This window comes from Pinus tabuliformis, chromosome 5_1, assembly GCF_031772625.1.
Source record: "Pinus tabuliformis cultivar Carrire ecotype Pingquan chromosome 5_1, CPIR1, whole genome shotgun sequence".
Classification (NCBI taxonomy): Eukaryota; Viridiplantae; Streptophyta; class Pinopsida; order Pinales; family Pinaceae; genus Pinus; species Pinus tabuliformis.
In genome coordinates, this window is record NC_142305.1 from 332,461,873 (window position 1) to 332,489,567 (window position 27,695).

The window sequence follows — 27,695 nt, forward strand, 5'->3', positions numbered from 1 at the left end:
CCATTGAACAACAAAGCTTTTCCAATTTGATTATCCACTGAGGAGGTGACACCATCGAAGGGTTTGCAAGCCTTTTTCCTTGACTTTGCCATTTGTGTTCTAAGGATCTACCTTCAAGCTGTTACGCTGTGACTCGTGAGTGAAGGCATTGACTTTGATACCAATTGTTGGAAACACTGAGAGGTGGGGTGAATCAGTGTTTCTTTACAATTGTTATTTTACCAGTTAAGATCACTTAGAGAAAACACAAAATGAACAACAACAAGATAAATCATTTTATTAATAAAATTGACAAGGACTCCAATTCTCTTTACAACGAATCAAGTACAATAATGTTCAGGGCTCCAACCCTAGATGAAGACACTAATTTTCAACCCACCAAGTTCCAACATGTACTTTTCGAAGCACCAACTTGGACTTCACGAGGCTCCAACCTCTAGGGCTCCAACCTTATCTTCCACAAGGTTCCAATCTTGTCTTTATGAGGCTCCAACCTTGTTAATCTGCTTTAACTCTTCAATCTGGGTTCAATAGATCCTTCAAGGCCTCCAATTTCTTCTGCAACAAGCCTTGATGATTTCTCAAAGAACAATGTATTCAATTAGTCTTCAATAACTTTTTTTTCATCAATGACAACTTTACCAATCACTGAAAGAGTCTTCAAAGCTCTTCATGATTCCCAATATAAGTTCCTTCAATGTCACTCCATGAGGTCCTTCAACAATGCATCAAGTTCTCCACTAATGCCTCCCAGATTAGCTTCTGCAAATAGATCTTCAACAATGCAAGATATCTTCAATTAGGTGCTCCAAGGTATTCTCCCGAATCTACAAGGCTTTAGGGTCCAAAATAGCCTTCGATTTATGCGTCAAAAACTTCAACCCTGCTTGGATTAGGGTTTTCTCCAATAACTGCACAATAGGTCCTTTCCCAACAAGTCTTCGAAGTCTTCTTCAAAAGTATTTGAGATACTCTTCAAATTTTGCTTCAACTGGACTTCTATTCTGCTTTACCCCGCTCAAAAAGGTGTCGTCAACTTTGTCACTAGATTGCTCTAGACAATGCCCAAAAAATTGTTTTCAACACAGTCCTCAAGGCTTCAAGTCTACTCAGATTGCTCTAAAAGTTGCTTCAATACTTCAACCAAGCTTGCAATACTCTCTGCAAGATGTGACTGTGTGCGTGTGCTTAAAGCCTGCTTGAACACAATGCAATCTGCTTCCAAAATACTCAGGCTCGAAGTATAGTCCACAAGTCCACAAGTCTGAATGTTGTGCAACAAAGATTAGCCTTGGGTCCAAATTTCACTCTTCACAAGACTGTTGTCACATGTTATATCACAGATTAAAGTTACAGGTCTGAAATTTTTGTTAGCTACAGGTTGTTACTGATCAAACTTGAGGACAACACACAAAACCAAGGTGATAATGAACTGTAGGTCTGAATTCTTCCTCCATAGGGCCAAGGTACAGGACAATGCCACTTCTTTTTACAAATCTGAACTTACAAACTTCTGTTTATATGTCAAGAAGATGTTCTATACAGGTAACAGATCTGAGTACTTAATCTCCACAGGACTGAGGTATCTTCTGCCCAAAATGGAGGTTTGTCCACAGTTCTGCAAAAAGTGCTACAACAGGTCGAAGAAATGCCTCCAGAGGTCTGCAATAGAAGGAGTTTTACTTCAGAAGATGCCCCGAAATCTTGTACTTTTGCCACAGAGGAAATTTTCAGAGAATGATAAGGGTTGCTCCACGAAAAATACAGAATTACTAAGAGGCTTCTTCCTTCTTAATTTACTCTTCTTGACCGAACTTTTGTGAGTTCAAATGGAGTAGACGTTGGGGTATTTACAGTTGTTGGAGTGTATTGAACCGACATGTCTTTTCATTGGAGTCAACTTGTATAATTAGAGGTTTAGGTCAGCTAGACATATTAATTTTTACCTTCAAAATTCATATCTCTCTAACGACGAGGAGTTAGAGGGCATGCAAATTACTGTTGGAAAGGGCTTGATGCCATCTGCAAGTTGATGCAAGAATCATTGCAATGTAATATGTCTAAGGTCAAAAAATAATTTTTCTTTTATGACAGTAAGGTTTAATATTTTGAATAGTCAAGGGTTTAGAGATTTATGACAACCTTTACAATTTTATTTGCATGGGATTAGGGTATGCAAGGGCAGCTTCATTAAATAAGGAACAAGAACAAGGATGCTAGGGCTTTTCAGCAAGGCTAGCTTTGAAGTGTTTCATCATTTTAATGGGCCTAGGGCAGCATGGACATTTTTAATAGGGCTTCAACAAGGCTAGGGTACCTACGACTTAGGCTACAGTTATAGTTTGCACTTTAGGATAGGGTTTTGTTATCTTCAATAATGCTCCAACATATTGACATCAATGACAACTTTCTCCAACAAAGTGCAGCAGGGAAGGGGCAAAGGAAGGGAAAGAATGTCCCCATTGGTGATGCCACTCTTGTTCCAATTTCATTAGGGTCTGTAAGTGTTCCCTCTATTGGAAGTGGGGTTGCAACAATAACTTCAAATGTTGAGTGAAGAATTAATTTAGAAAGACAACGGGCTTAAAAAACAAATATCCTTTGTGGAAGTATGTCACAAGAGATCAAGGGCCAGACAACAAGTTGAAGGGAGGAGGCAATGTTGTTTGGAAATGCAACTATTGTAGCAATCATTTCAAGAGAACTTATTACCGTGTGAAAGGTCATTTGTTGGCTTTACTAGGTTGTGGAATTGGAGCACGTACACAGGTGTCTTTAGCTAAGAGGAAAGAAATGGAAAAAGAGGCCAATGTTGGTGTGGCAAGGGTGGCTGCATCATCTAAAAAAAATAAGAATGACGACCCCCTTCTATTCTTGAGGAAAAGCAACAACAAAGTTCCATTTGAGAGTTTTGGTGGGGGTGTGGGTTAAGTAGCAAAAAGAAAGGCAATGGCACTTGGTCCATTGGACAAGAATTTTCAGAAAGAGAAATAGGAAGAGCTTGATCTTACCATTGCATTTTTTTCTATTAGAACTTCATATCCTTTAATGTTGCACGCTCTCCTTTATTTATTAAGATGTGCCAAACTCTAACGCAAGGGGCTCCATCAAGGTATGTGCCTCCTGGGTTAGAGAAGATTAGAACCACATTGTTGACTAAGGCAAAGAAAGAGGTGGACAAAATTCTTGAGCCTATTAAATTAGCATCGCCAACATCTGGGGTTAGTATTGTTTCTGATGGATGGACATATCCAACACACCACCCACTCATCAACTTCATGGTGTCTTCTTTGAATGGACCAGTTTTCTTGAAATCAATGGATTCACTTGGACAATACAAAGATGCACAATACATGGGTGAGTTGTTCATTAAAATTATTGAAGATGTAGGTGTTGATTCTTGTGGGCAAATCACTACAGATAATGCACCTGTTTGGAAGGTTGCTGGCATGATTGTGGAAGCTAAATATCGACAAGAATCTTGGACACCTCGCATTGTCCATTCCTTGAATTTAGCACTTAAATCTATTGCTTTGGTGTGCTTTTGATTGGAAGTATTATTGAGGATGCACGACATATCTGCAACGTTGTACAAAATCATACAAATGCCCTCACAATCTATAAGGAGTGCACCGATCTATCATTGTTCAAGATTCCAGATACATGGTTTGCCTCTTCATTCATCATGTTGAAGAGGTTGAGGGAGGCCAAGGCTGCTCTTGGGGCCATGGTTATTTTAGAGTTTTGGTCTTTTTGGAGAAAGACTAATCAAGCAACCTTAAAAAGGGTGAAGGAACATAGTGTTAGATGATGCTTGGTGGGAGAGGGTAGATCTACTTATTAAGATCATGGACCCTATCATTACTTTGCTATGATTTGTAGATACAAACCAACCCATCCCAGGAGAGGTTTATGAGGAATGGGATTCCATGATTTATGAGGACCATTATTTTACAGTGTGTGCCTCGAGTATGAGACATCATTAGAGGCCTTCTTCACCACCATACAAAATATTCTTGTTAGCAAATGGGACAAGAATTGCACACATTTGCATTGTTTGACTCACTCATTGAACCCAAAATACTATAGCCATGAGTGGCTGAATAGTGGACCTTCTCGTAGATTCCATCCTCACATGGATGTTGAAATTTCACAAGGGAGGAAGGATATATTGAGGCGGATTTTTCAAGATAGAGCATCCCTTAATGAGGTGGTGGATGCCTTTGCAGAGTTTTCCAATGGCACTGGTTGATTTGCAGGATATGATGTGATTAGAGACAAGGGGCTAAGAAGCCCTATTCTTGGTGGGCAACTCATGGGGCAACAAGCCCTCCTCTACAACAGTTAGCCATGAGGCTCCTCTCTCAGGTGACTTCATCCTCTTGTTGCAAGAGGATTTGGAGCACATATAGGAATTTGTACAGTGTCAAGAAAAGCGGGCTTGAGCATTCCAGGGCAGAGACAATGGTGTATGTGCACACCAACCTTCGTCTTATTTACAGGCAGAGGGATGAGTGGTTTAAGGGAAAGACAAAGATGTGGGATGTCTTTCCTGATGATATGGGTTTGGACAACAGTGTTGAATAGGCATTGGCCTACTTGGATCTTAATGAGTTAGTGCTAGAGCCTGTCACTTTTGATGATGGTGATACTGTTGAGGGGTCATCCTCCACACCAACAGATGCAGAAATAACATTGGATACAGAGGAGGAGAATGTAGCAGAGGAGAGCAGTGGTGACCATGATAGTGACGCTGATTTTGATGATGATGATTGATGACTCATGAGCTACCTACAACCTTGTACTTGTAGTTGGTTTGTATTTTCTATTAGCCTATTTCTATTTGCCATTGGCATTACTACTACCTATGTAACACATTTTGATTTTGATGACTTAATGAGAAAACTGTAGTTTCTTGTCTTTCTCCTATTGGATCACTGATGCATCTGTCACTATTGTATTTGTATGCATAATGTTACTTTGTAAAACTTACAAATTTTAAATTTACAATGTAGAATCTAGATCTACGTTTGAATTTGTATCATGAATGAGAATTTGCATAAAAAATATCTAATTTTTTAATATATATATATATATATACACACACAATTTTTTTTAATAAAATAATATATAACATGTCCTACGTGTCCTGTTCTGGGGGGTCTGTTGAAATATGTAACTAGGTTCGGTCTTCATAATGACAGATGTAATCATGATTTTATATATTTAATGAAAAGAGAAAAATAAATTTATTATTGTGAGTCTTGAGGCATGGGTTTCATGCTCAAGAGAATTTATTTTATAGGTCAAAGCACCCATTGAGTGCTTCTAGGTTTGTTATAAAGTCATTGAGTCATTTGTCATGTATGAATGACCCTTTTGGGCATGTTACATATTGTAAAGAAAATTATTTGAGTCAAATTAGAGTCAAAAGACCCTCCAAGACCAAGTCAATCATGCAAGCATCAAGTCGGCCTAATGGAGCAACAAGTCGACCTAAGAAAGTGTCAAGTCGGCCTAATAGGAGGCACACAAAAGCCTATATATAGGGCACTTGGCTTCATTTGGAGTAGACACTCTAACTCACACAAGTTCGATCATAGAGACGAAAAGAAGTGCAAAGAAGAGGAGATCGAAGGAAGGAGAAGAAGTCGAAGTTTTGGGTTTTGTTTTTGGCTACTTCTCTCCACACATGCGAAGGAATTAGGGCACATTTTATTGTTGTGAAACCAAGTTGCAGAAGTGAAGTTAGGTCACCAAGAAGAGTTGTTTTGGAAGTCGAATTCTCTAGGAGAGAGAATCTAGCTAAGTGAAGAAGAGAAGTTGCAGTTTTTAGGCAAAATCGAAGTTGCAATTGCAGTTTCTAGGCAAGTCGAAGTTGTAGTTTCTAGGCAAGTTGAAGTTGCAGTTTCTAGGCAAGTCGAGGTTGTAGTTTCTTGGCAAGTTGAAGGTGCAGTTGCAGGATAGGTCGAAGTTGCTAAAAAGAGGAGCTACTCAAGGAAGGAGCATTGACTTGGTCTTGGAAGGGTTCTTGGTCAAGGGTTTAGGTCTTGGAGTTCATTAATTGAAGTTTCTATAAGAAGGAGAATTCGTTGGGTTTTACTCAAGCTTGGAGAGGTTTTGGCCTTGGTTGATCGCCTACATCTTGTGTCCTTTGTCTCATTTTTCTTTATGGTTTGTTAGCTATTTGATGAAGAAGAACACATAATAATAATCAAGTACAAGAAGAATCTAATTAAGAAAGTAAAAATTCCTCACAAGCAGTTATCATTACAAGAGAAATCATATATCTCTATGCCCTAGATTTCTCAACAGGGTCAATGTGCCCATGTCAGACACTCGAATTTTCGTGTCCCGTGTCAGGTGACTTAGATTTCGATAGCTCTCTGGGGCTACAACTCTAAGTCACCCCACCTCACTCCTGGAGGTATGGCTACCATCATTGCGAAGTCTTCCTCCAACTTGGAGGACAACCTATCTATCTCAGCATGTGCTGCCGCCTGGTCGTGCTTCTCCTGCTTGTCCATCTTTTTGAGAGGACACTAGGTACTGTAGTGGCCAAACTCACCACACCTGAAGCACTTGACCTTAGATAGGTCCTTCTTCTTCTTCTGCTCCCCTTACCCCTGATTGGGACCGTTTGATGCGAGGGCCACATTCTCTTCCTCCTTCATGCCCTTTGATCCATTGCTAGTGCTGCCGCTGACGGAGCTCTTTAGAAGAGCTCGCCTCAACTTGTCCTCCTGCAAATCAACCCACATTCTATCCCATCCTGGTAGCATGTCTTTTCCTAATATACTTTGGACAAAGACTTGCCAATCCTTCGAGACACTGTTTAGTGCCAACCGTACTAGCTTTGAAGGTTGAGGTGCTGCCCCAACAACTGCAAGTTGGTCTCGGACCTCCTGAATCTTGGTGAGAAAGGGATCTATGCCTTCCCCCTTTTGCATCCTGATGCATCTCAACTTTTCTTCCAGGAACATCTTTCGCTGCTTGGAAGTACCTTGGTATAGCATGGAGAGTGCTACCCACATTTCCGTAGAAATATTCTTGTCAGAAATATGCGAGACTATGTGATCTCAGACTTCATCCAAAATCATCCTCTTCGCTCGTGCCATCTCCTTTTTGTATTCCTTCAGTTGATCCGCATCCGGGAGAACTGCTACCACATTATCTATGTAGGATTTTAGGCCATATTCATCTAGAAGGAAGGACATCCTAGCCTACCAGATGACATAGTTGGAAGCTCCATCCAACCTATCCTTAGCTTTAAGCCTTGCTGTGGCCATCTCTGATCAAGTTTGGGGGCTGTCACCCTCATCCCTGATCTCTCCATTTAAGCCGTCTCACCCTCTAAAGAAAGGCAAATAAATGCATTTTGACATCTTCATGATCATACTGGGGAGAACTACAATATATGAGCATTATACAAGAAAACCTGCATAGATGCTTTCTAACAGCGACTGAATCACCACCGAGAATAAAGACAATCTCAACATCAGGTTTGGCTAGATGCAGTGGTAGAAGAATACAACTCCATAATGGTAAATGATGTCTGGGAGGTGGTGTCAAGACCTCAAGACAGATCAGTGGTAGGTTCAAGATGGATCTACAAGATCAAATACGCTGTAGACGACATTGTTGAGAAATACAAGGCCAGGTTTGTGGCTAAAGGGTATGCTCAAAAGGAAGGGATTGACTATCAGGAGACCTTCGCCCCGGTAGCTATGTATACATCTATCAAGACCGTAATATCTCTTGCAGCCTAGATGGAATTGGGAGATTAATCAGATGGATGTCAAAACGACATTTCTGAACGGGGTAATAGAAGAGGAGGTATACATTGAACAATCAAAGGGCTTTGAAACTCATGAGAAGAAGTCTCATGTATGCAGACTGAAGAAAGCCTTTTATGGGCTGAAACAGGCACCAAGAGCATGGTATGGTCGAATAGATGGCTACTTGTAGAAGATGGGGTTTGTCAAGAGTGACGCGGATCTGAATCTCTACTATTTGGTTGTAGAGAACGAGCAACTAATCTTAGTATTGTATGTGGATGATCTCTTTTTGACAGGATCATCTAGACTCATTGGGGACTACAAGAAGAATCTGACCACAAAGTTCGATATGAAGGATTTGGGACGAATGCACTACTTCCTAGGGTTGGAAGTTTGGCCGCTGAAGGGAGAAATCTTCCTTGGGCAAGGGAGGTATGCTACAAAAATCCTGAAAAGATTCGGGATGAAGGATTGTAGACCTATGGCTACGCCAATGATCACCAACTAGAAGGAGATTGATGCATCAGAAGACAAGGATGTCGATCTCGCCCTATATAGGCATCTCATAGGGTCCCTAATGTATTTGGTCAATATCAGGCCAGACATTTGCTACACTGTCAACACCCTCAGTCAGTTCATGGTGGAACCGAAGAGGGCGCACTGGGCAACAACCAAACATGTTCTCAGGTATTTATAGGAAACAGTCAATTATGGACTCTTGTACACTAGGCATAAGGATATCAGATTGAGTGGATTTACTGATGCAGATTGGGTAGGAAGTTAAGTGGATCGGAAAAGTACCTCTAGGTACTGTTTCAACATTGGATCAGGAATGACCTCATGGTGTAGTTGGAAACAGAAGTTCGTGGCTTTAGCTCATCTGAGGCAGAATATATGGTGGCAAGCACAGCTTCGTGTGAGGTCATATGGCTTAGAAAACTTCTTGTAAACCTATTCAGAAGGAATATGGAGGCGATCAAGATCATGTGTGATAATCAGAGTTGCATCAAGCTCGCTGAGAATCCAGTGTTTCATGATAGGTCGAAGCATATTGATATCCAATGTCACTTTATCAGGGACTGTGTCCAACGAGGAGTTGTATAGTTGAGCTACACTCCTATAGGAGAATAGGTGGCAGACATCCTCACCAAGGCCCTTGGAAAGACAAAATTTTACTACATGGAAAAGATGGGGATGGTAAAGAACATGTTTTAGTTGCAGAAATGGGAGTGATAACTGCAAGGATGCAGAGGGAGTTGCAGTGCGGATGCAGTGTTGGGAGAAAGGACCAGAAGCAACACGGATGCAGAGGGAGTTGTCGTACAGATGCAGCAGTGGCAGTGGCAAGGCCATGGGTAGCAATACAGGATGCAACAATGCAGAGGATGTTGGGCAGCAGGCCTAGCATTAGCGCAGGGACTGATGCCGGATGATTAGGGTGATACTCAGTGAGGAGTATTGCTAGAGCACAGTCCTCGCTAAGAGGGAGTGTTGATTTGGGGTAGCATCGGATATGCTCTAGCCACAAAAATTGGCGGAGAGGCTAAAGCACATGAGATCTCCAATACCCAGAAAGGGTTTGGGCAGATTCTAAACAGTTTGGGAGATATTAAAATAATTAATATTTTTAATGGAGTCACTAAGTCTAAACTTAGGGAAAATAAAATATTAATGTGTATTAATATAAAACCATGTTAGAATGGTCCAAAAGTCATGGATTAAGCAGATCTAATCTTAGCTGTTGATTAGGGACTTAATCTCGACCGTTGATTTGTCAACGAGAAAAGTATAAGAGGAGGCTTGAGGGTCACTTGGAAAACACACTGAGGGAGACCAGTCAGTTCAATTTCTGGAGCAGGGTTAGCTGAGAAATTGAACCAGTGGTCTGGTGAGCAGTCAAGAGGCAGCAAGTACGGAGCAAAGAGGCGGGATCAACCACTGGAGATCAGCGTTGAGGCAGGAGAGGCAGACACAGGGCTTTTCAGGCAGACGCAGAGGCAACAAAAGATTGCGCAGTCACTTGCTGGGCCTGCGTGGGTGACACAGAGAGGCCCAGGGCTGACATAGTCAAGCAGGGGTTGACACAGAGGGTTTGAGAGCCACGCAGAGGTCAGCCGGGCTGACGCTGGGATTGGGAGAAGTGCTGGAGAATTATTTCTCTCTGTGGGTAAGCCAGTTTGGCACCCTGTTGTACTGAAGAATTGCTGAATAATAAAATCCTCCCTTGCTGCATCGGTTTTCCCACATTGGGTTTTTCTGGGGACTGTTGTCCAAAATATCTGTGTCAATGTGTTAATGCTTGTGCATATGTTTGTTTCTGTATTACAGTGTGATATCTGTAGCAATATTTATTTTAATGTTTATTGAAGTAATTTCATAAATAACTTATTGTGGAATAAGTAGGAAAAATAAATCAGTTGCTGTAGTGATAGAATTTTCACATGCTTGCGCAGACCCTTGGACGTCTAAGCTCATCACTGCCTATGATGAAGTCGTTTTACCTGTCTTTGCTGAGGAAATTGATTCTTGGCCCCCTTGAAGACTTTCCCAACCTCGAGAAACTGAATCGATTTTTCCTCCAACCAAATCGAATTGCTTTTATGAAGCAACTGCGCAGTCCGCTGCGCTCTCTCACTAGGAATAACTCGGCCTCCTTGCTGCTACCTCTCTGGATTTGGAAAACTTCCTTCGGATCACTGTCTTTGCCCGTCACATCTTTGTTTCCTCACTGAAGCTCGAACTCTCCAATAACTGATTGCTACTACTCTGGAAAATCGAATTCTCCAAGTGACTCTAGTGCCTTCTCCATCAACACATCGATCCCTTCTTCTATCCCCCTGTTGGGACTCCAACGACCAAGATTAAATCTTAATCGATGATTCAGATCATTTCTGGATCGGTCCGTGTGAGTTTCTAGAGAATTCTCACCTTGAATTAATTAATTTTGATTAATTAACCAAGTTTCCTAAGTACATGAACAAATTGGTTAATAATGTAATTAAGTCATCTCTAGGTGGAATTTTCATAAACGATTTTTGGGTTTGGGAGATCTCATGTATTCTAGCTTGTCCACCAAATTTCGTGGCTGGAACACATCCAATGCTACAGAAACTAACATTGCTCCTCTTCCTTGTGCTTGTCCTAATCATTGTGGTCTTCTAAGGGTTTAACTTCTGCGTCCACATTGGGAACTTTAGAAACTTGAAAATTATTTGCGGAGATTTGAAACAGGGGCCAAGTGGGAACTTTAGACTTGGTGGACAAAGATGCTCATTGCCTATGGTTCCTTCTATTGATTGATCACAATGGTTACTTAGGGGTGGAGATTGGGAGTGGTGGCCCTCTCTTGCAATCTTTACCAAAATGACCATACTCATGGCATATTTTCCACTTGAATGGGAGTTGTTCATAATCCAACTGTTGAATATGACACCATCCATCTAGATTCAATTGGATGGCTTCTAGTATAACCCCTTCTCAATGTCTACTTTGATACAATATTATGCATACAAGAATTGGTAGGACTATGGGGCAACTCCATCCAAAAACCTTCCGTTGTTGTTTCTAATGACCCACAAGGTTGGGTCATCCCAAAAAATAAGAGGAAGACCCACACTGGGATTGAGTTGGGGATGTCTTCCTCAAGGTTAAAATCAAGCATCCATCAATTCAAATGAAGCCCTAAAGAACTGAGAAAGTAAGGGCCGCTTAAAAATATCAAATTTCTGTCCTCCTCCAAGTGGAATAGAAAATCAATGTAACCCCGTCCACATATGAAGAAATTCATAAGAAATTTAATGACATGTTCATCAATAGGTGTCGATATTCTTGTAGTTACGATTCTAAAACTTTGTGATTTGGTCACTACCACATAAACTTCGTGATCAATGCCTCTACAAAGGGAAGTGCCTTATTCTTGGTAAACATATTAATGATGTTTATCTCCAGAATATCTGAAAGCTTCTTCGTAAAATGTGAATTTTCTTGTCTTTGGAGGTTGCCATGCTCTAAATCCTCAGCGATAAGGACCTAGAATGCTTTGGTATATCTTCAAAGATATTTTGATTGTTTGAATGAGCCATTGTAAGGATTGCAGTGCATGCAAGAGCTTGATGGTTGGGGTTAAAACCCTAGTTGAGGGCGTTGGCCTATGCTTGCAATCTCTGCTAAAGTGACTATACTCATGGCAGATATTGCACTTGCATGGGAGCTGCTCATAATCCCATTCTCGAATACAACACCATACATCTATATTCAGTTGGATGGCTTTCAAGAACCCCTTGTTGAGGTCTACTTTGGCACAAATAGGTTCACAGGAATATTAGTAAGTCTTTCGGACAGTGTTGTCCAAAAACCTTCCAATGTTGTTTCCAATGAATTGGAAGGTCAGGTCATCCCAAAAGAGAAGAGGAAGATGTGGGAGGCAAACCCACACTAGTACTGATTTGGGCCTGTCTTCCTCAGGATTAAAGTCAAGCGTTCATTGATTATAATGAAACCACCCTCGAGAGCCCAAAAAGTAAGGGCTAATTTGAAATATCAAATTTCTTTCCCCTGTCAGCTTGGACGGAAAAACAATGTAACCCTGTCCGCATAGGAAGAAATTTAATGACCCTTTCATCAACGGGACACAATATTCTTCCAATCATGATTCTAGAACTTGGTGATCCAACTAATGTTGCAAATACTGTTTTAGAATATACTGTTGAGGCTTTGGAAAGAAACTTATTGAAAATAGTGGGGAAAATATCGAAAAAATTTGGCAAGAATAAACTTGGACTTGAAAAACTCAGAAAATATCAGACAAATTGGCAACCTGAAAAACTTGGGAGAAATTGGCAATATTGGGAGAAATCAGAGATATTTGCAACACTGTCATTCAACCGCCTTAAACTCGCTGCTCATTGCCTTTGCAAAAAGAAGGGCCTTAATCCTGGGAGACAGAATAGTGATTCTTATTTTGGGAATCTCTGAAAGCTGCTTTATGGAACATGAGTTGTCTAGTTTCCGGAAGGTGGCATGTTTCAAATTGAAGCTTTGGCTATGAGGTCCTGGAGCGCTGCAGCCTATCTTTCCAAGATATGTTGATTATCTGAATGAGCCATTGTGAAGATCACAGTGCACGCAGTTTGGTGGCTGGAGTTGAAACCCTAGCCCTAGCAAAGGAAGTAGCCTCTCTTCATTTTCTTCTCATGTGCACAACAAAACTTTAAACACTGGGAAGCCTGGTCAATCACATTATCGTGGGGAGCGTGCCCACAGGGTTTTAAATCTGGGTCATCATCATGGCAAATGTTCTAACTTGCTTGACTTGCGACTATACCATGCGACAGTCAGTAAGTTACTGATGTTTGACCCTTGTGGGTTTTTCCTATTGTCAGTCTCCTATTGGAGTTTGTAGATATGTTTTTTGTTGCAGTTTTGTTAGAACCTAGAACCATGAACACACTAGAAACACTCTATAGGCATGTCACAAAATTGTTATCCATTAAACTTCAGATTCATTACCTTGAAATACCTTGTCCTCATTTTGATAGTTTTCATTGATATTTGATGTGTTTCACAGCTCTCAATGGCTTTTTATATCTTGTAGGAAACAGGGGGTGGTTTTCAACAGGACAAAACGTTTTCTGTAGATTAATCCAATTAATTTCCATATCTTGATCTGTTTTTCAAAGTTTACTCCAGGCCATTTCTGTTGTTATCTGTTAAAATAAATGTGACAAAAGCTCAGTGGCATTGAACTAGTTATGAAGATCATATGTCATGGATAATATAGGATAATTTCCTTAGCGTTTTCCAGAAATTTTGTTATTTCATACAAAGGATTTGCTTTTTGTGTGATTATGGTTAGGTTCTTTGTCTCAAACTTTTTCAAAACTAATCTAGACCTGATTTAGAAGTGACCCATAGTAATTTTAGCTCATCACATGATTCAGGCACAATTATCTTACTGTGGAATTTTCCATATTGGCATTGAGGGTTATATTATTCATGCAGCTGACAACTTCAAAGGCACTGACATATTAACTCCCTTTTGGCTTAAAACACATTAAACACTACATATCTCACTTGTTTTTCTGGTGAATTCCTGGAGATGTAGAATTAGATAATTGTCATATTAAGTATGCTCTCAATAACCTGACCATCTTTTCTGCAAGTTTTGCATTTCAATTTTGGTTTTATTTATCCTGGCAATTTGATCTTGCTTCCTCTGAAGTACAGTCTCTGCCCTAGCAGTATCTTAATGCAAATTCATGTGCCACACTGTTGGAACTAGTGCCCTCAGCAATACAGCTGATGGGTTGTATTTTGTCACTAGAGGAAACTTACTCTGTTGGCATAGATATGCATATAGATTCTTTAAACAGTTTTTGTTTGCACTAACAGTTGAATTGTGAATGCAGAAAATGATGAACAAGGTTCATCCTTCCAAACCTGACTGGTATGAGGAGTTTTATGCTATTGCTTTGGACCGAGGAATGAAATCTTATGAGAAAGAGGTGAGGGATGAAATCATATTAGTGCAGTAATCTATCTTGGTAATCTTAGAATTTAGTTGGCAACATACATTCTGCAATCTGCACTTATATGCATAGTTCTCAGGAATCTTTGTCCAGAATTACACTGCAGTAATCTATCTTGGTAATCTTGGAATTTAGTTGGCAATGTAGATTCTGCAAATTGCAACTTATATGGATACTTTTCAAGCTTCTTGGATTTATACTGTTTGTTTCCTTCACTTGTCAAGTGTCCTATCAATCATTTGAAAGGAAAAATAATACTAATCGATCTAGGGGAACAGAGGACTCTTTGTTTCAGCAGGAATTAATAATGCAGGGATTACCAGCCTGATTCATGACCATGTTTTAAAATGAGAGCACTTTGTCCTTTTGCATTCTTTCTGAAAAAGAGGTTCCATTCCATAGAGGGGTAATAAATTGGTTTGGAGTTAATGGGCAAGTCCAATATGAGTTGTGAAATGCAGAAAGGCTCCTAATCAAACTTCCATTACTAGGCATACTAGGAGTTACAAAAGTTCAAATGCATTCTATCCCAAGCAAGGCATTTAACATTCAAAAGGAGGCTTACTTTGTGAAGTCAGGGACGATGATTGTAGAGGAGCTTTGATAAAACCAGTCTAGATCCATCTTTAGACCGGATCTACCAAGAGTTGAGAGCGATCAAATCTCTCACCTCAAGAGATTCGATCCCTCTCGACGCTTGGTAGATCTGGAGTTAAGATGGATCTAGGCTGGTAAATATTAATTAAATAAAAAAAGTACTTTTATTTATATTTTTAAGATAATTTATTACAACTTTAATTTCTCTTTTTTTCCAAAAAGGTTGTAAGACTTATCATAACTCATTTGTTAATGGGTAAAAATAATTGTTATTTGTTGTCAATGGTGTTGATTTGAGGTAGCATCGGATGTGCTCTAGCCATGAAAATTGGTGGAGAGGCAAAGTGTTAAAATTGGCAACTAGGGCAAAACTTCATGTGGGTCATCTTATTAATATTTTTATTAGATTCCTCTCGTCGAGAGGTGTAGGATTGATATAAAGATCATCCGATTCCGATAAGTATTCATGGAGATATGAATTTATTTTGATTATGGAATTATTATCAAGCCGACCTACAACTCATGTAGGCTCAGAAGCCCAACAGTCGCATCTATTCACCCACCAACGTTGTGTATAAATATAAGAGGATTTTTCCTCATTTGGACTCACTCATCTCATCACATCTCTCTCTCTCTACTGCGCAGATATGAGTCTTTTCTCTACTGCGCTGAAATGGGTCTCTCTCTCTCACACATGTGAAGCCGGAAGCTGTTGAATTTGAAGCTGCAACTGCAGAAGTAAAGATTGACTTGCATGGCCTAGAAGATCTCCTCTTTGGAACTGCGCTGTAGGTTCATCTGAATCTCCTTTGAAAGCCGCAACTTTTGGTGGTGGAATGAAGTCAATCCGACGAACAGTTTGCAAGATATCCACTGCCCTAGTTTGAAGCCGGAAACTGCTGAAACTGAAGCTGCAACTGCTGAAGTAAAGATTGACTTGCGTGGCCTCGAAGATCTCCTCTTTGGAACTGCGCTGTAGGTTCATCTGAACCTCCTTTGAAAGCCGCAACTTTTGGTGGTGGAATGAAGTCAATCTGACGAACGGTTTGCAAGATATCGACTGCCCTAGTTTGAAGCCAGAAACTGCTGAAACTGAAGCTGCAACTGCAGAAGTAAAGATTGACTTGCGTGGCCTAGAAGATATCCTCATTTGAACTGCGCTGTAGGTTCATCTGAACCTCCTCTGGAAGCCGAAACTTTTGGTGGTGGAATGAAGTCAATCCGACGGTCGGTTTGTGAGATATCGTCTGCCCTAGTTTGATAATGAAGCCGCTAATGCTGATGCTGCTGATCTAGGGTTTGCTACTGCTGATATGAATCAGATTTATTGTACTATTTCTCTCTGCTGAATTATTAAAGATAAAAGAAGATTTGATCAAAGGGTTTCCCCACAAATTGTGGGGTTTGTCCCTGGCTAGCCGCCACATCTTGTGTCTCTTGTCTTGGCTTGTTTTCTGTACATCGTTTAATGTTCTATCTGCACTTTACTTTATGTACATGTGATTGCTAATCGGTGGAATATAATAAGAAAAAGAAGTAAACTGTTATAAGCATAGAACATACCATAACTTAACATGGTATCAGAACTGAGGTGAAGACAAAGCCCGAGCAAGAGCAAGAGCAACCATTGAAGAGAAGATTGGCAAGGCTATCCTAAAAGAACTATGGGGTTCTCAACACTCTTTCCTACTGAAGACAAGCTCCGTGAGAAAGCTGACTATCACGGATGGAAGATGTCTATCGATCTAACCCTTGAAGATCAAGGAGTGCTGGACCATGTAAGAGGCAATATTGTTGAGCCTTCATCAAATGCATCTGCTGCTGCCTGTATCAAATGGAAAAATGGAGAAGTCAAAACAAAGAAGATCATCCGGGACTCTATCGACAAGTGCTTGGTGGCCTACATCTCTAATCTAGACACCTCCAAGGAAATCTACAACAGACTGGTGAGTTTATTTAAAGTTAATGATGCAAATCAAGTTTTGTTTCTTAGAAATAAGTTGAGGGAAATCAAGAAGGGTAAAGATGAAAGTATGCAAGCATACTTCTTTAGAATCACCGAGATCAAGAACGATCTCCTATCTATACGGGAAACCATTACTGACAGAGAAATGGCACTCACAACTCTCGGAGGATTACCATCTGAATGGTATGTGTTTAGGACTACTCTTCTGAACAATAATGTAATTCCTAGTTTCGAGGAATTAATGGCTAGATGCATTCAAGAACAAACAAGGGCAGAAGAGTAGGAAATGCCCTTGCCTAAAGGTCCTCCTGTTGCTTTTTCTTCTCATGCTAAGAAAAGAAATAATTCTGGGTCTAAATCAAAAGGAAAGGCTGGACCTAAGGGTGGAAGAAAAGGATGATGTTACATCTGCGATAAAGCAGGTCACTATGCAAGGGAGTGCCCTGATAGAAAGGACTCACACCGGGACAATGATCAAAATCCCTCTGATGGCAAATCAAAGGAATGACAAATTCAACAGCAAAGGTAAGAGGAGAGCTGGGGATCGAGGAAGAGGAAAACCATTCAAGAAGGCTAGAAAGTCCAGGATGTATTAAATGTACCTGACCTAAAAAAGAACCTAGTGTCCATCTCGGCAATGGAAGACAAAGGCTACAAGGTAACCTTAAGCAATGGCAAGGTATGTATATGGAAATGCCTTTACTCTTGGGTTTAGTGTTGATTCATCATATCAGGTCGATGGAAGTCCGCTAGGTGTCTTGTGACACAACTCTTCAGTCCGAACTTTGGCATCAGAGGTTTGCCCACCTTCATTACAAAACTCTACTTGGTGTAAAACAAATGGTGACAGGGATGCCCGAATTCCAAGTAGAGAAAGAAGGTGTATGTCCGGGATGTGTCGAAAGAAAGCTCAAAAGGGGACCGTTCCCCTCAAGGCAAAGCAAGACCTCCGATGTATTACAATTGGTTCACTCAGGCATATCTGAGGCTGGCATTAAGAGGGAGACTACTACACCTCATACTTTTGAGCAGAATGGTGTGGCAGGAAGGAAGAACCACACGATGATGGAAGTTGTCCGGGCCATGCTACATGATCAAAGACTTCCAAAGTTTCTATGAGCTGAAACTACAATCACCGTCGTATATGTACAAAATTGATGCCCTCATCAAGCATTGGGTTCCTAAACTCCTGAAGAAATGTTCACCACCGGTCAAAGGGAAGTCGTGATTAGTCATGATGTCACCTTTGACAAAGATATGGCTCTCAACAAGGTGGACAATCTGCTGACTTTGAGTAGCTCTTAAGAAGCTGACACCAGGGAACCGAAAGAAAAAGATGATGAATCAATGCCTGATATAGAAGAACCCATGGATCCGATTGATCCTCATTCACATGAGCCTTCCTCTTCTAGGAAGAGGCCTTCATGGCTTAGGGGGATACTTAATGATGCTGAAGGACATGCTGCACCCTGAGGAACCTTCCATCAAAGTAAGAAACTTAACAGGTATCAGGGATACCTGACCATCATGAGCACGATCATACAAAATGAACCTTCATCATTCTCAGATGTCATCAAGCATTAACTATGGAAGGATGCTATGACCACAGAATATGAGTCTATTATGGAGAATGATGTCTGGGAATTAGTTCCCAGACCCTGGACAAGACAATTGTTACTTCAAAATGGATTTACAAGATAAAGCATGCAACAAATGGAAGTATGGAAAAGTATAAGGTTCATTTTGTTGCTCGTGGTTTATCCCAGAAGGGAGGTATAGACTATGATATTTGCACCTGTTGCCAGATATACGACCATCCGCTTGATCATATCCCTTGTGGCTTCACAAGGATGGAACCTACATTAGATGGATGTTAAGACCGCATTCTTGCATGGTTCTATCAAAGAAGAGGTCTATGTGGAGCAACCTGGAGGATTTGAGATTTATGATTGAAAATTTCATTTATGCAAGTTGAAGAAGGCTCTCTATGGGCTGAAGCAAGCACCCCGAGCATGGTATGAGAGGATCGATAGCTACTTGATGAAGCTGGGATTCACTAGGAGTGAAGCTGATCCTAACCTTTACTTTAAGGTTGAAGATGACAAGCCTCTCATACTGGTGTTGTATGTGGATGACCTCTTTCTAACAGGTGCAAACCCTCTCATTCACAAATGTAAGAGGGAGATGGCTTCTGAATTTGAAATGAAGGACCAAGGACTTGAAGTGTGGCAGAAGCCAAGGGAAATTTTCCTATCTCAAGGAAAATATGTGGTAAATATGTTGGAAAGATTCAGTATGATGGACTGCAAGCCTGTGACTACCTCGAGGATCTTAACTTTTAGAAGTTATATGGTAGTGATGTCAGACCAGACTTGGGAAATGCCTCTGAGTTTCAAAAACTCATTCGCAATGATGTTCTTGGTGAACCTCCGTCCGAACATATGTTTTGCAGTTAGCATTGTGAGCTCATATTTGGTTGAGCCTCACTGGATTGATGCCAGGAATCTTCTGAGATGTCTTCAGGACACAATCTCTCATGGATTAAGATACACTGCCGGAGATGTGAGACTACTTGGATATATTGATGTTGATTGGGCAGGCAGTGTGGTGGACCGTAAGAGCACTTCCGGGTACTGTTTCACCTTGGGATCTGCTTCGATATCCTAGATGAGCAGGAAGCAGAAGTCGGTGGCTTTGAGCACCGCCGAAGCAGGATATATTGTTGCTAGCATAACCTCGTGTGAGGCAGTCTGGTTGCGAAAGCTCTTCAGTGAGCTGTTTGGATTTACATTGGATACCACTGTGATTCTCTGTAACAACCAGAGGTGGGATTCGATTATTGAGGAATCCCGTATTCGTCAATTGCTCCAGCAGATAGACATCATCTGGGATATGGTAAGTCGATGAGCAAGGAAGCTCCATCACATTAAGATGATGTACAGGTTGATACACCTTTTCAAAGCCCCGAGGAAAGATCTAATCTGTGATTTTCCCAAACGACTTGGAGTCGGCAAGAAACCTTTGTATAAGGGTCCTGCATGTTGCATACATTGAGCTCTGGGAGCTCTAAGGGCTTGCGGTTCCTACTGGAGCAACATATGACCACAGGGTGACTCACCCTCCCCTGGTGGTGCACACTGGAACAAGATGATTCGATCTCTTGTGGGACAAGATGATTCGCTCTCTTGTGGAATAGGATGATTCGCTCTCTGTGTAGCAGGATGATTAGTTCTCCTGTGAGGCCTGGATTGATGTGTTCTCCATGGCAGCCTGGATTGATGTGTTCTCCACGGCGATTGTAGCAGGATTGATGTGTTCTCCATGGCAATTGTAGCAGGATTGATGTGTTCTCCTGTGAGGCCTGGATTGATGTGTTCTCCATGGCAATTGTAGCAGGATTGATGTGTTCTCCTGTGAGGACAGGATTGATTAGTTCTCCTGTCGAGGCATCCTACCCATGCAGTCTAGGAACTCATGGGAAGTACCTCTCATCTGATCAATGAGCAGGGAAATGAAGTTAGGGACCATAGTAGTACCGATGGACGCATCGTTGTAACTACCGTACTCCCTACGCTAGGATGACCTCCATTGATCTGGGATCAATGATACTGGTCTGGGACCAGTGGTAGGAGTTGTACAATACTATGATGCTGACTTCGGGTCGGTTGAGACTGGTCTGGGATCAGTGGTATATACTCCGAGACTGACTTTGAGTCAGTGGAGGATGATATTGGTCTGGGACCATTGGAGTTGTACTCACTATGACGCTGACTTTGGATTGGTTGAGACTGGTCTGGGACTAGTGGTACATACTCTGAGACTGACTTTGAGTCAGTATGATACATCCTCGATCATTTCTTCTTCTTCATAATTTGGACAAAAGCAGAGCAAAACAGAACAATGCAAGCGCAGAGCAGAACAGAGCAAAACAGTACAGATCAGTGCAGGCAGAACAAGACAAAGCAGAACAGACAGAATAGAGCAGAGCAGGGCAAGGGTCAGGCTATACAGGGCAGTGCATTTGATGGATGAATAGTAACGACCGATAGGCAGATTGCAGATGAAGTTCTCCATGGTTGAAAGGGAGTGTTAAAATTGGCAACCAGGGCAAAACTTCATGTGGGTCATCTTATTCATGGCTGATAATATTTTTATTAGATTCCTCTCGTCAAGAGGTGTAGGATTGATTCTGATTCCGATAAGTATTCATGGAGATATGCATTTATTTTGATTATGGAATTATTATCAAGCCGACCTACAACTCATGTAGGCTCAGAAGCCCAACAGTCGCATCTATTCACCCACCAACGTTGTGTATAAATATAAGAGGACTTTTCCTCATTTGGACTCACTCATCTCATCACATCTCTCTCTCTCTACTGCGCAGATATGAGTCTCTTCTCTACTGCGCTGAAATGGGTCTCTCTCTCTCACACATGTGAAGCCGGAAGCTGTTGAATTTGAAGCTGCAACTGCAGAAGTAAAGATTGACTTGCATGGCCTAGAAGATCTCCTCTTTGGAACTGCGCTGTAGGTTCATCTGAACCTCCTTTGAAAGCCGCAACTTTTGGTGGTGGAATGAAGTCAATCCGACGAACGGTTTGCAAGATATCCACTGCCCTAGTTTGAAGCCGGAAACTGCTGAAACTGAAGCTGCAATTGCAGAAGTAAAGATTGACTTGCGTGGCCTAGAAGATCTCCTCTTTGGAACTGCGCTGTAGGTTCATCTGAACCTCCTTTGAAAGCCGCAACTTTTGGTGGTGGAATGAAGTCAATCTGACGAACGGTTTGCAAGATATCGATTGCCCTAGTTTGAAGCCGGAAACTGCTGAAACTGAAGCTGCAACTGCAGTAGTAAAGATTGACTTGCGTGGCCTAGAAGATCTCCTCATCTAAACTGCGCTGTAGGTTCATCTGAACCTCCTCTGGAAGCCGAAACTTTTGGTGGTGGAATGAAGTCAATCTGACGGTCGGTTTGTGAGATATCGTCTGCCCTAGTTTGATAATGAAGCCGCTAATGCTGATGCTGCTGATCTAGGGTTTTCTACTGCTGATATGAATCAGATTTATTGTACTATTTCTCTCTGCTGAATTATTGAAGATAAAAGAAGATTTGATCAAAGGGTTTCCCCACACATTGTGGGGTTTGTCCCTGGCTAGCCGCCACATCTTGTGTCTCTTGTCTTGGCTTGTTTTCTGTCGATCGTTTAATGTTCTATCTGCACTTTACTTTATGTACATGTGATTGCTAATCGGTGGAATATAATAAGAAAAAGAAGTAAACTGTTATAATCATAGAACATACCATAACTTAACACAAAGTGCATGAGATCTCCAAGACCTAGAAATGGTTTGGGAAGATTCTAACCGGTTTGGGAGATATTAAAATAATTAATATTTTTAATGGAGTTCCTAAGTCTAAACTTAGGAAAAATAAAATATTAATGGGTATTAAATTTTAATATAAAACTGGGTTAGAATGTTCCAAAAGTCATGTTTCAAGCCAAATCTAATCTTAACTGTTGATTAGAGATTTAAACTCGGCCGTTTATGGACCAATGAGAAAAGTATAAGAGGAGGTTTGAGGGTCAATTGGAGAATACACCAGAGTGATCAGTGATTCTATTCTCTAGAGCGGGGTTGCTAAGAGAGATAGAATCAATGATCAACAGCGAGGGGCAGTGAATACATAGCAGAGAGGTAGAGTTGGTACCGGAGAGACAGCGCAGAGCTCGAAGAGGTTGATGCAGAGGCAGCTAGGAGTTGCGCAGAGTTAGGAGAGGCTAGCGTGTGAGACGTAGAGGGTCTAGGGGCTGACGTAGAAGCTCCAGAAGCTGACACAGAGGCTAGCAGAGTTGATGCAGGGCCAAGAGGCAACGCTGGGAGGATTTCGTGGGACAAACTAGGAGCTAGTGAGCCGGATAGGGTGACCTAGTCCCTATCAGAGTGACACAGAGCAGTGGGAGCTGCAATTGTTGCTGTGGGATTGTTCATCATCCGGTGATTTATTAGCCGAAATATCTATCTCCAAGGAGAGGTACTACTGCCAAGGGCATTCTCTGTTAGGTGAGCCATTTCCGGCACCCCAGTTGTATTTTGAAAACTGCATAATAATAAAACCCTCTAAATAGTTGCACGGGTTTTCCCGCATTGGGTTTTTCTGGGGACATTGGTCCAAAAATAACAGTGTCACTTGTGTGCTTGTTTTCTTTCAGTTGATGATCTGTAGATGTTGATATTGTACTTGTGTTTATTTTCAGTATTTACATGGTAAATAACTTGTTAAGTAATTAAACAAGTAGGAAGAAATAAACCAGATAGTGCAGGAAGAATTTCTAATGGGTTAGAATTAGAAATTCCAACATGGTATTAGAGCGTGGTTGTACATTACAAGATAACTGAAGGCATCAACTAGCAGAGCAGTAGTAGTAGAAACAACTGTCCCGAGTGACAAAAGCTGTTCCTAGCAAGAAGTAGCAAGGAAGGGGTGACATAGAGCGCTTGCGTCATTAGTTCGAGCCAGGAGGAGGATCAACGTAGAGGCAGAGAGGAGCAGACCTGACCTACGCAGTGCCCGATCATCTTTCTTAGTTAGGAAAGATCGATGATGTGGCTAGGAGGTGCAGATTTTGTCGGTGCCGGGATTGTGTAGAGCTTAGAGGCTCAGTCCTTTAGTTGCTGGGGCATAAGAGGTTGTGGGTAATTTGCGGAGCGAAGCTGGTGGGGTACTGTGTCAGAATAGTACCTAACAGGGCAAGACCAAGGAGGAGGGAGTTGCTGCTGAGGCGGATTTATAGCCAAGGAATCTGGATCAATGGTGTAGTTGCATAGACGATTAGAGTGGGGCAACTCGACATTGGCAGAAGGATTTCCAAAAGGGAAATTGAGACTCAGAGGGAGTCGAACCGAGAACTTCCAGATGGGAAGTTGAGAGACTCGGAGGAGTCGAAAGAAGAGCAGCGAGATGGCCGTGAATGGGATGAGAGATCAAGATAGATTGGATGGAGCGTCCAATTTTGTGGTTTGGAAGGCCAGGATCTTGTCTATTCTAGATAGATATCGCATCAAGGACTTTTCCTTGAAAATGATAGTGATCCAATTAACCCAGCTGAAAATGAGAAGTACGAGGAGGCAATGGCCAGGGCGAAGTGCATCATCCTTGATGGGGTCAAGGATCATGTGGTGCTGCATATTGCCGGAAAGGATACGACAAATGAGATGTGGGAGGCCCTGAAGAGATTGTACCAGCATACTTCTGTGCAGAGGAAGATGTTACTTGAAAATCAGTTGCGGTCATACCAGATGCCGAAGGGAGAGCAAATAGATATCTTCCTCAATCGATTGAAGGAGATTTGGAGCCAACGGACTTCCATAGGGGCCACGGCGGATGAGGAGATGTTGGTGAGGACTGTACTGAATGCAGTTTCCGAGGATTGGGAAGTATTTGTCCAGAGCATACTGGGCAGGTCGAAGCTTCCAGATTGGGAAGAACTGTGGGCGGCTCTTTATGAAGAAGAGATTAGACCGCTGATTAAGGCGGGAAGTAGCGGTAAAGGGATCAAGATCGAGAAGGAGGAAGAAGAGGATGCGGCTCTACCATCTGGGGGAAAGCAGGAGAAGCGGAAAAGGAAGGACCTCTACAAGGTCAAGTGCTTCCATTGTGGGGAACTGGGTCATTTTGCGAACTAGTGTCAGAGGAAGAAGAGTAAGGGAGAGGCTTCCGAGACCAAGGTAGCGCCAGCAAGGGCAGAGAAAGAAGTCGAGTAGGATGAGGATTGTGCCATGAGTGCTCATGTGCCACTTGAGAAAAAGTGGGGAGACATCAAGCTGTAGTCAGACGGACTACAGGCGATGAGGGGCAGGATCCTTGAGGTACCCAACCTCTTGGATTATACCTTGCTACAAGAGCCCTAAAGAGGAGTATCAGGATTGGAAGATGTCAGAAGAGATAGATGTGGATGGAGTGACAGAGAGTGCTACATAGCAGGATTCTTAGGACAATGCGAGGCTAGCAGGCTGCAACAATGTGACAGGCACGAGAGTGTTGCACCAGTGCAGGATGGCACAAAGATGTGTGAAACAGTGTGAGATGTAGGGAGTTGTTGCAGCAATGCAGAGGTCAGTAGAGGGAGCACTTGTTAGCGGCAGAGGGAGCTTCAGCATCAGGAGTGTCTCTAGCCTGACAGGGATGTCAGAGTTGGGTGGATTAGTTACTTACTTCTCAGTAACTGAGTTGCAGTGCAATAGTTAGCAGTAGTAGTGCTATGGGCAGCATGATGCAACATGATGAGAGGGGATGCAATGCAGATGAAGTGCTGGAAGGATGGACCAGCAACATCACGGATGCAAAGGGAGTTGTCGTACAGATGCAACAATGGCAGTGGCAGGGCCATGGGCAGCAGTGCAAAGGATGTTGGGCAGGGAGGCCTAGCATCAGCACATCAACTAGTGCTGGATAATCAGGGTGATACCCAATTTGGAGTATTACTAGAGCACAGTGCTCGCTAAGAGGGAGTGTTGATTTGAAGTAGCATCAGATGTGCTCTGGCCATGATAATTGGTGGAGAGGCAAAGCGCATGAGATCTCCAAGATCCAGAAATGGTTTGGGCATATTCTAACCGATTTGGGAGATGTTAAAATAATTAATATTTTTAATGGAGTTCCTAAGTCTAAACTTAGGAAAAATAAAATATTAATGGGATTAATATAAAACTGGGTTCGAATGTTCCAAAAGTCATGGATCAAGCCAAATCTAATCTTAGCCTTTGATTAAGGATTTAATCTCGGTCGTTGATGGACCTAGAAAAGTATAAGAGGAGGCTTGAGGGTCAGTTGGAGAATACACCAAAGTGATCAGTCATTCTATTATCTAGAGCGGGGGTTTGCTAAGAGAGATAGAATCAGTGATCAGCAGCGAGGGGCAGTGAATACATAGCAGAGAGGCAGAGTTGGTACCAGGGAGATAACGCAGAGCCCGAAGAGGTTGATGCAAAGGCAGCCAGGAGCTGCATAGAGCCAGGAGAGGCTAGCGTGTGAGACGTAGAGGGTCTAGGGGCTGACGCAGAAGCTCCAGAACTGACGTAGAAGCTCCAGAAGCTGACGCAGAGGTTAGCAGAGTTGACACAGGGCCAAGAGGAAGCACTTAGAGGTTTTCCTGGGACAGACTGGGAGCTGGTGAGCCGGATAGGGTGACGCAGTCTCTATCAGAGTGACGCAGAGCAGTGGGAGCTGCAATTGTTGCTGTGGGATTAGTCATCCGATGATTTATCAGCCGGAATATCTGTCTTCGAGGAGAGGTACTATTGCCAAGGGAATTCTCTGTTGGGTGAGCCATTTTTGGCACCCCTGTTGTATTTTGAAAACTGCATAATAACAGAACCCTCTAAATAACTGCATGGTTTTCCCGCATTGGATTTTTCCAGGGAAATTGGTCCAAAAATAACGGTGTCAGTTGTGTGCTTGTTGTCTTTCAGTTGATGATCTGTAGATGTTGATACTGTACTTGTGTTCATTTTCAGTATTTACATGGTAAATAACTTGTTAAGTAATTAAACAAGTAGGAAGAAATAAACCAGATAGTGTAGGAAGAATTTCTAACAGGTTAGAATTAGAAATTCCAACAAATGGTTCTTAACTTGAGTGGTTGAGATAGTGCTTTGCCATCCCATCCACCTGGGTTCAAGTATCCGACAACATGGCCCGTCATAGTAAGGCAAAAAGGATAGGCGTCCTCCTGGCTCTAGTTTCAGGTGGTCTCTGAATGTCTCGGTCCTAGGCTGAACTATGAGTTGCTGATATATGTGGTTTGTTGCATATATCTGGGGAGGTTGCTAGTTCCCCATCTAAAAAAAATATAATTGTTATTTGTTATTGCTCTCGCTGATGTAAACTAACTCATCACTATTGTTCAAGAAAACCACATCAATTAAAATAATTTACTAATAATTTACAAAATGTAGAATTTCACTCTTAAAGGGTTAACTTATCTATTTATTTCCAAAAAACATAGACTCTTAACAAATTAAAAATAATTTGAAATCTTTCTATAAAATTAAAATATAATTTTTAATTAATAATAATTATAACAAAACCAATATCCCCTTTTATCATTAAAATGACCTCCTCACCCCTCTCATTTCAACAATTAAAATGAATCTTGAAAACACAAACGACTACTTTTCTTTTTTATATTTAAAAAGTAATTTATTGCACCTTTAATTTTTTTTTAAAGAATGTGGTAAAACCTATCATAATTCATTTGTTAATGGGTAAAAATAATTATAATTTGTTATTACTATTGATAATGTAAACTAACTCATCACTATTATTCCAAGAAAACCACATCAGTGAAATAATTTATTAGTAATTTATAAAAATAGATTTTCACTCTTAAAGATTTAACTTATTTACTTATTTCCAAAGAACATGGACTCTTAACAAATTAAAAATAATTTGAAATTTTTCTATAAAATTAAATATATTTTTTAATTAATAATAATTATAACAAAACTAATATCCTCTTTTGTTGTTAAAATGACCTCCTTTTCCCTTTGATTTCATCAACTAAAATAAATTTCAATATTATTGTCGAATTTTTAATTTTCTCAACCAAAATGAATATTGAACTTATGAACTAAAAAAGACCAAAAGTAAAATTAATAAAAAATAAGAGAAGAAGCTAATATCAATCTTAATGAATCAATCATGCCGACCATAAACACAATGAAATATCAGCCAAATGTAAATAATAATGGGAATACAAAGAACGAGAAAATCTTAAAAGTGTTGCACACTAGCCTCTATAGCAAATTATTGACCCCTTGCTA

General features: G+C 41.3%; 1 protein-coding gene across 1 annotated transcript in view; it reads left to right on the forward strand.

The window, feature by feature from the left end:
• LOC149164738 (uncharacterized) overlaps positions 1-27,695 on the forward strand; it is a 221,262-nt gene that overhangs the window by 6,780 nt on the left and 186,787 nt on the right. Inside the window, exon 2 of the mRNA XM_089432182.1 lies at positions 14,186-14,281. Within this exon, the coding sequence (XP_089288308.1) occupies positions 14,186-14,281 (96 nt within the window). The remainder of the gene's footprint in view (positions 1-14,185; positions 14,282-27,695) is intronic.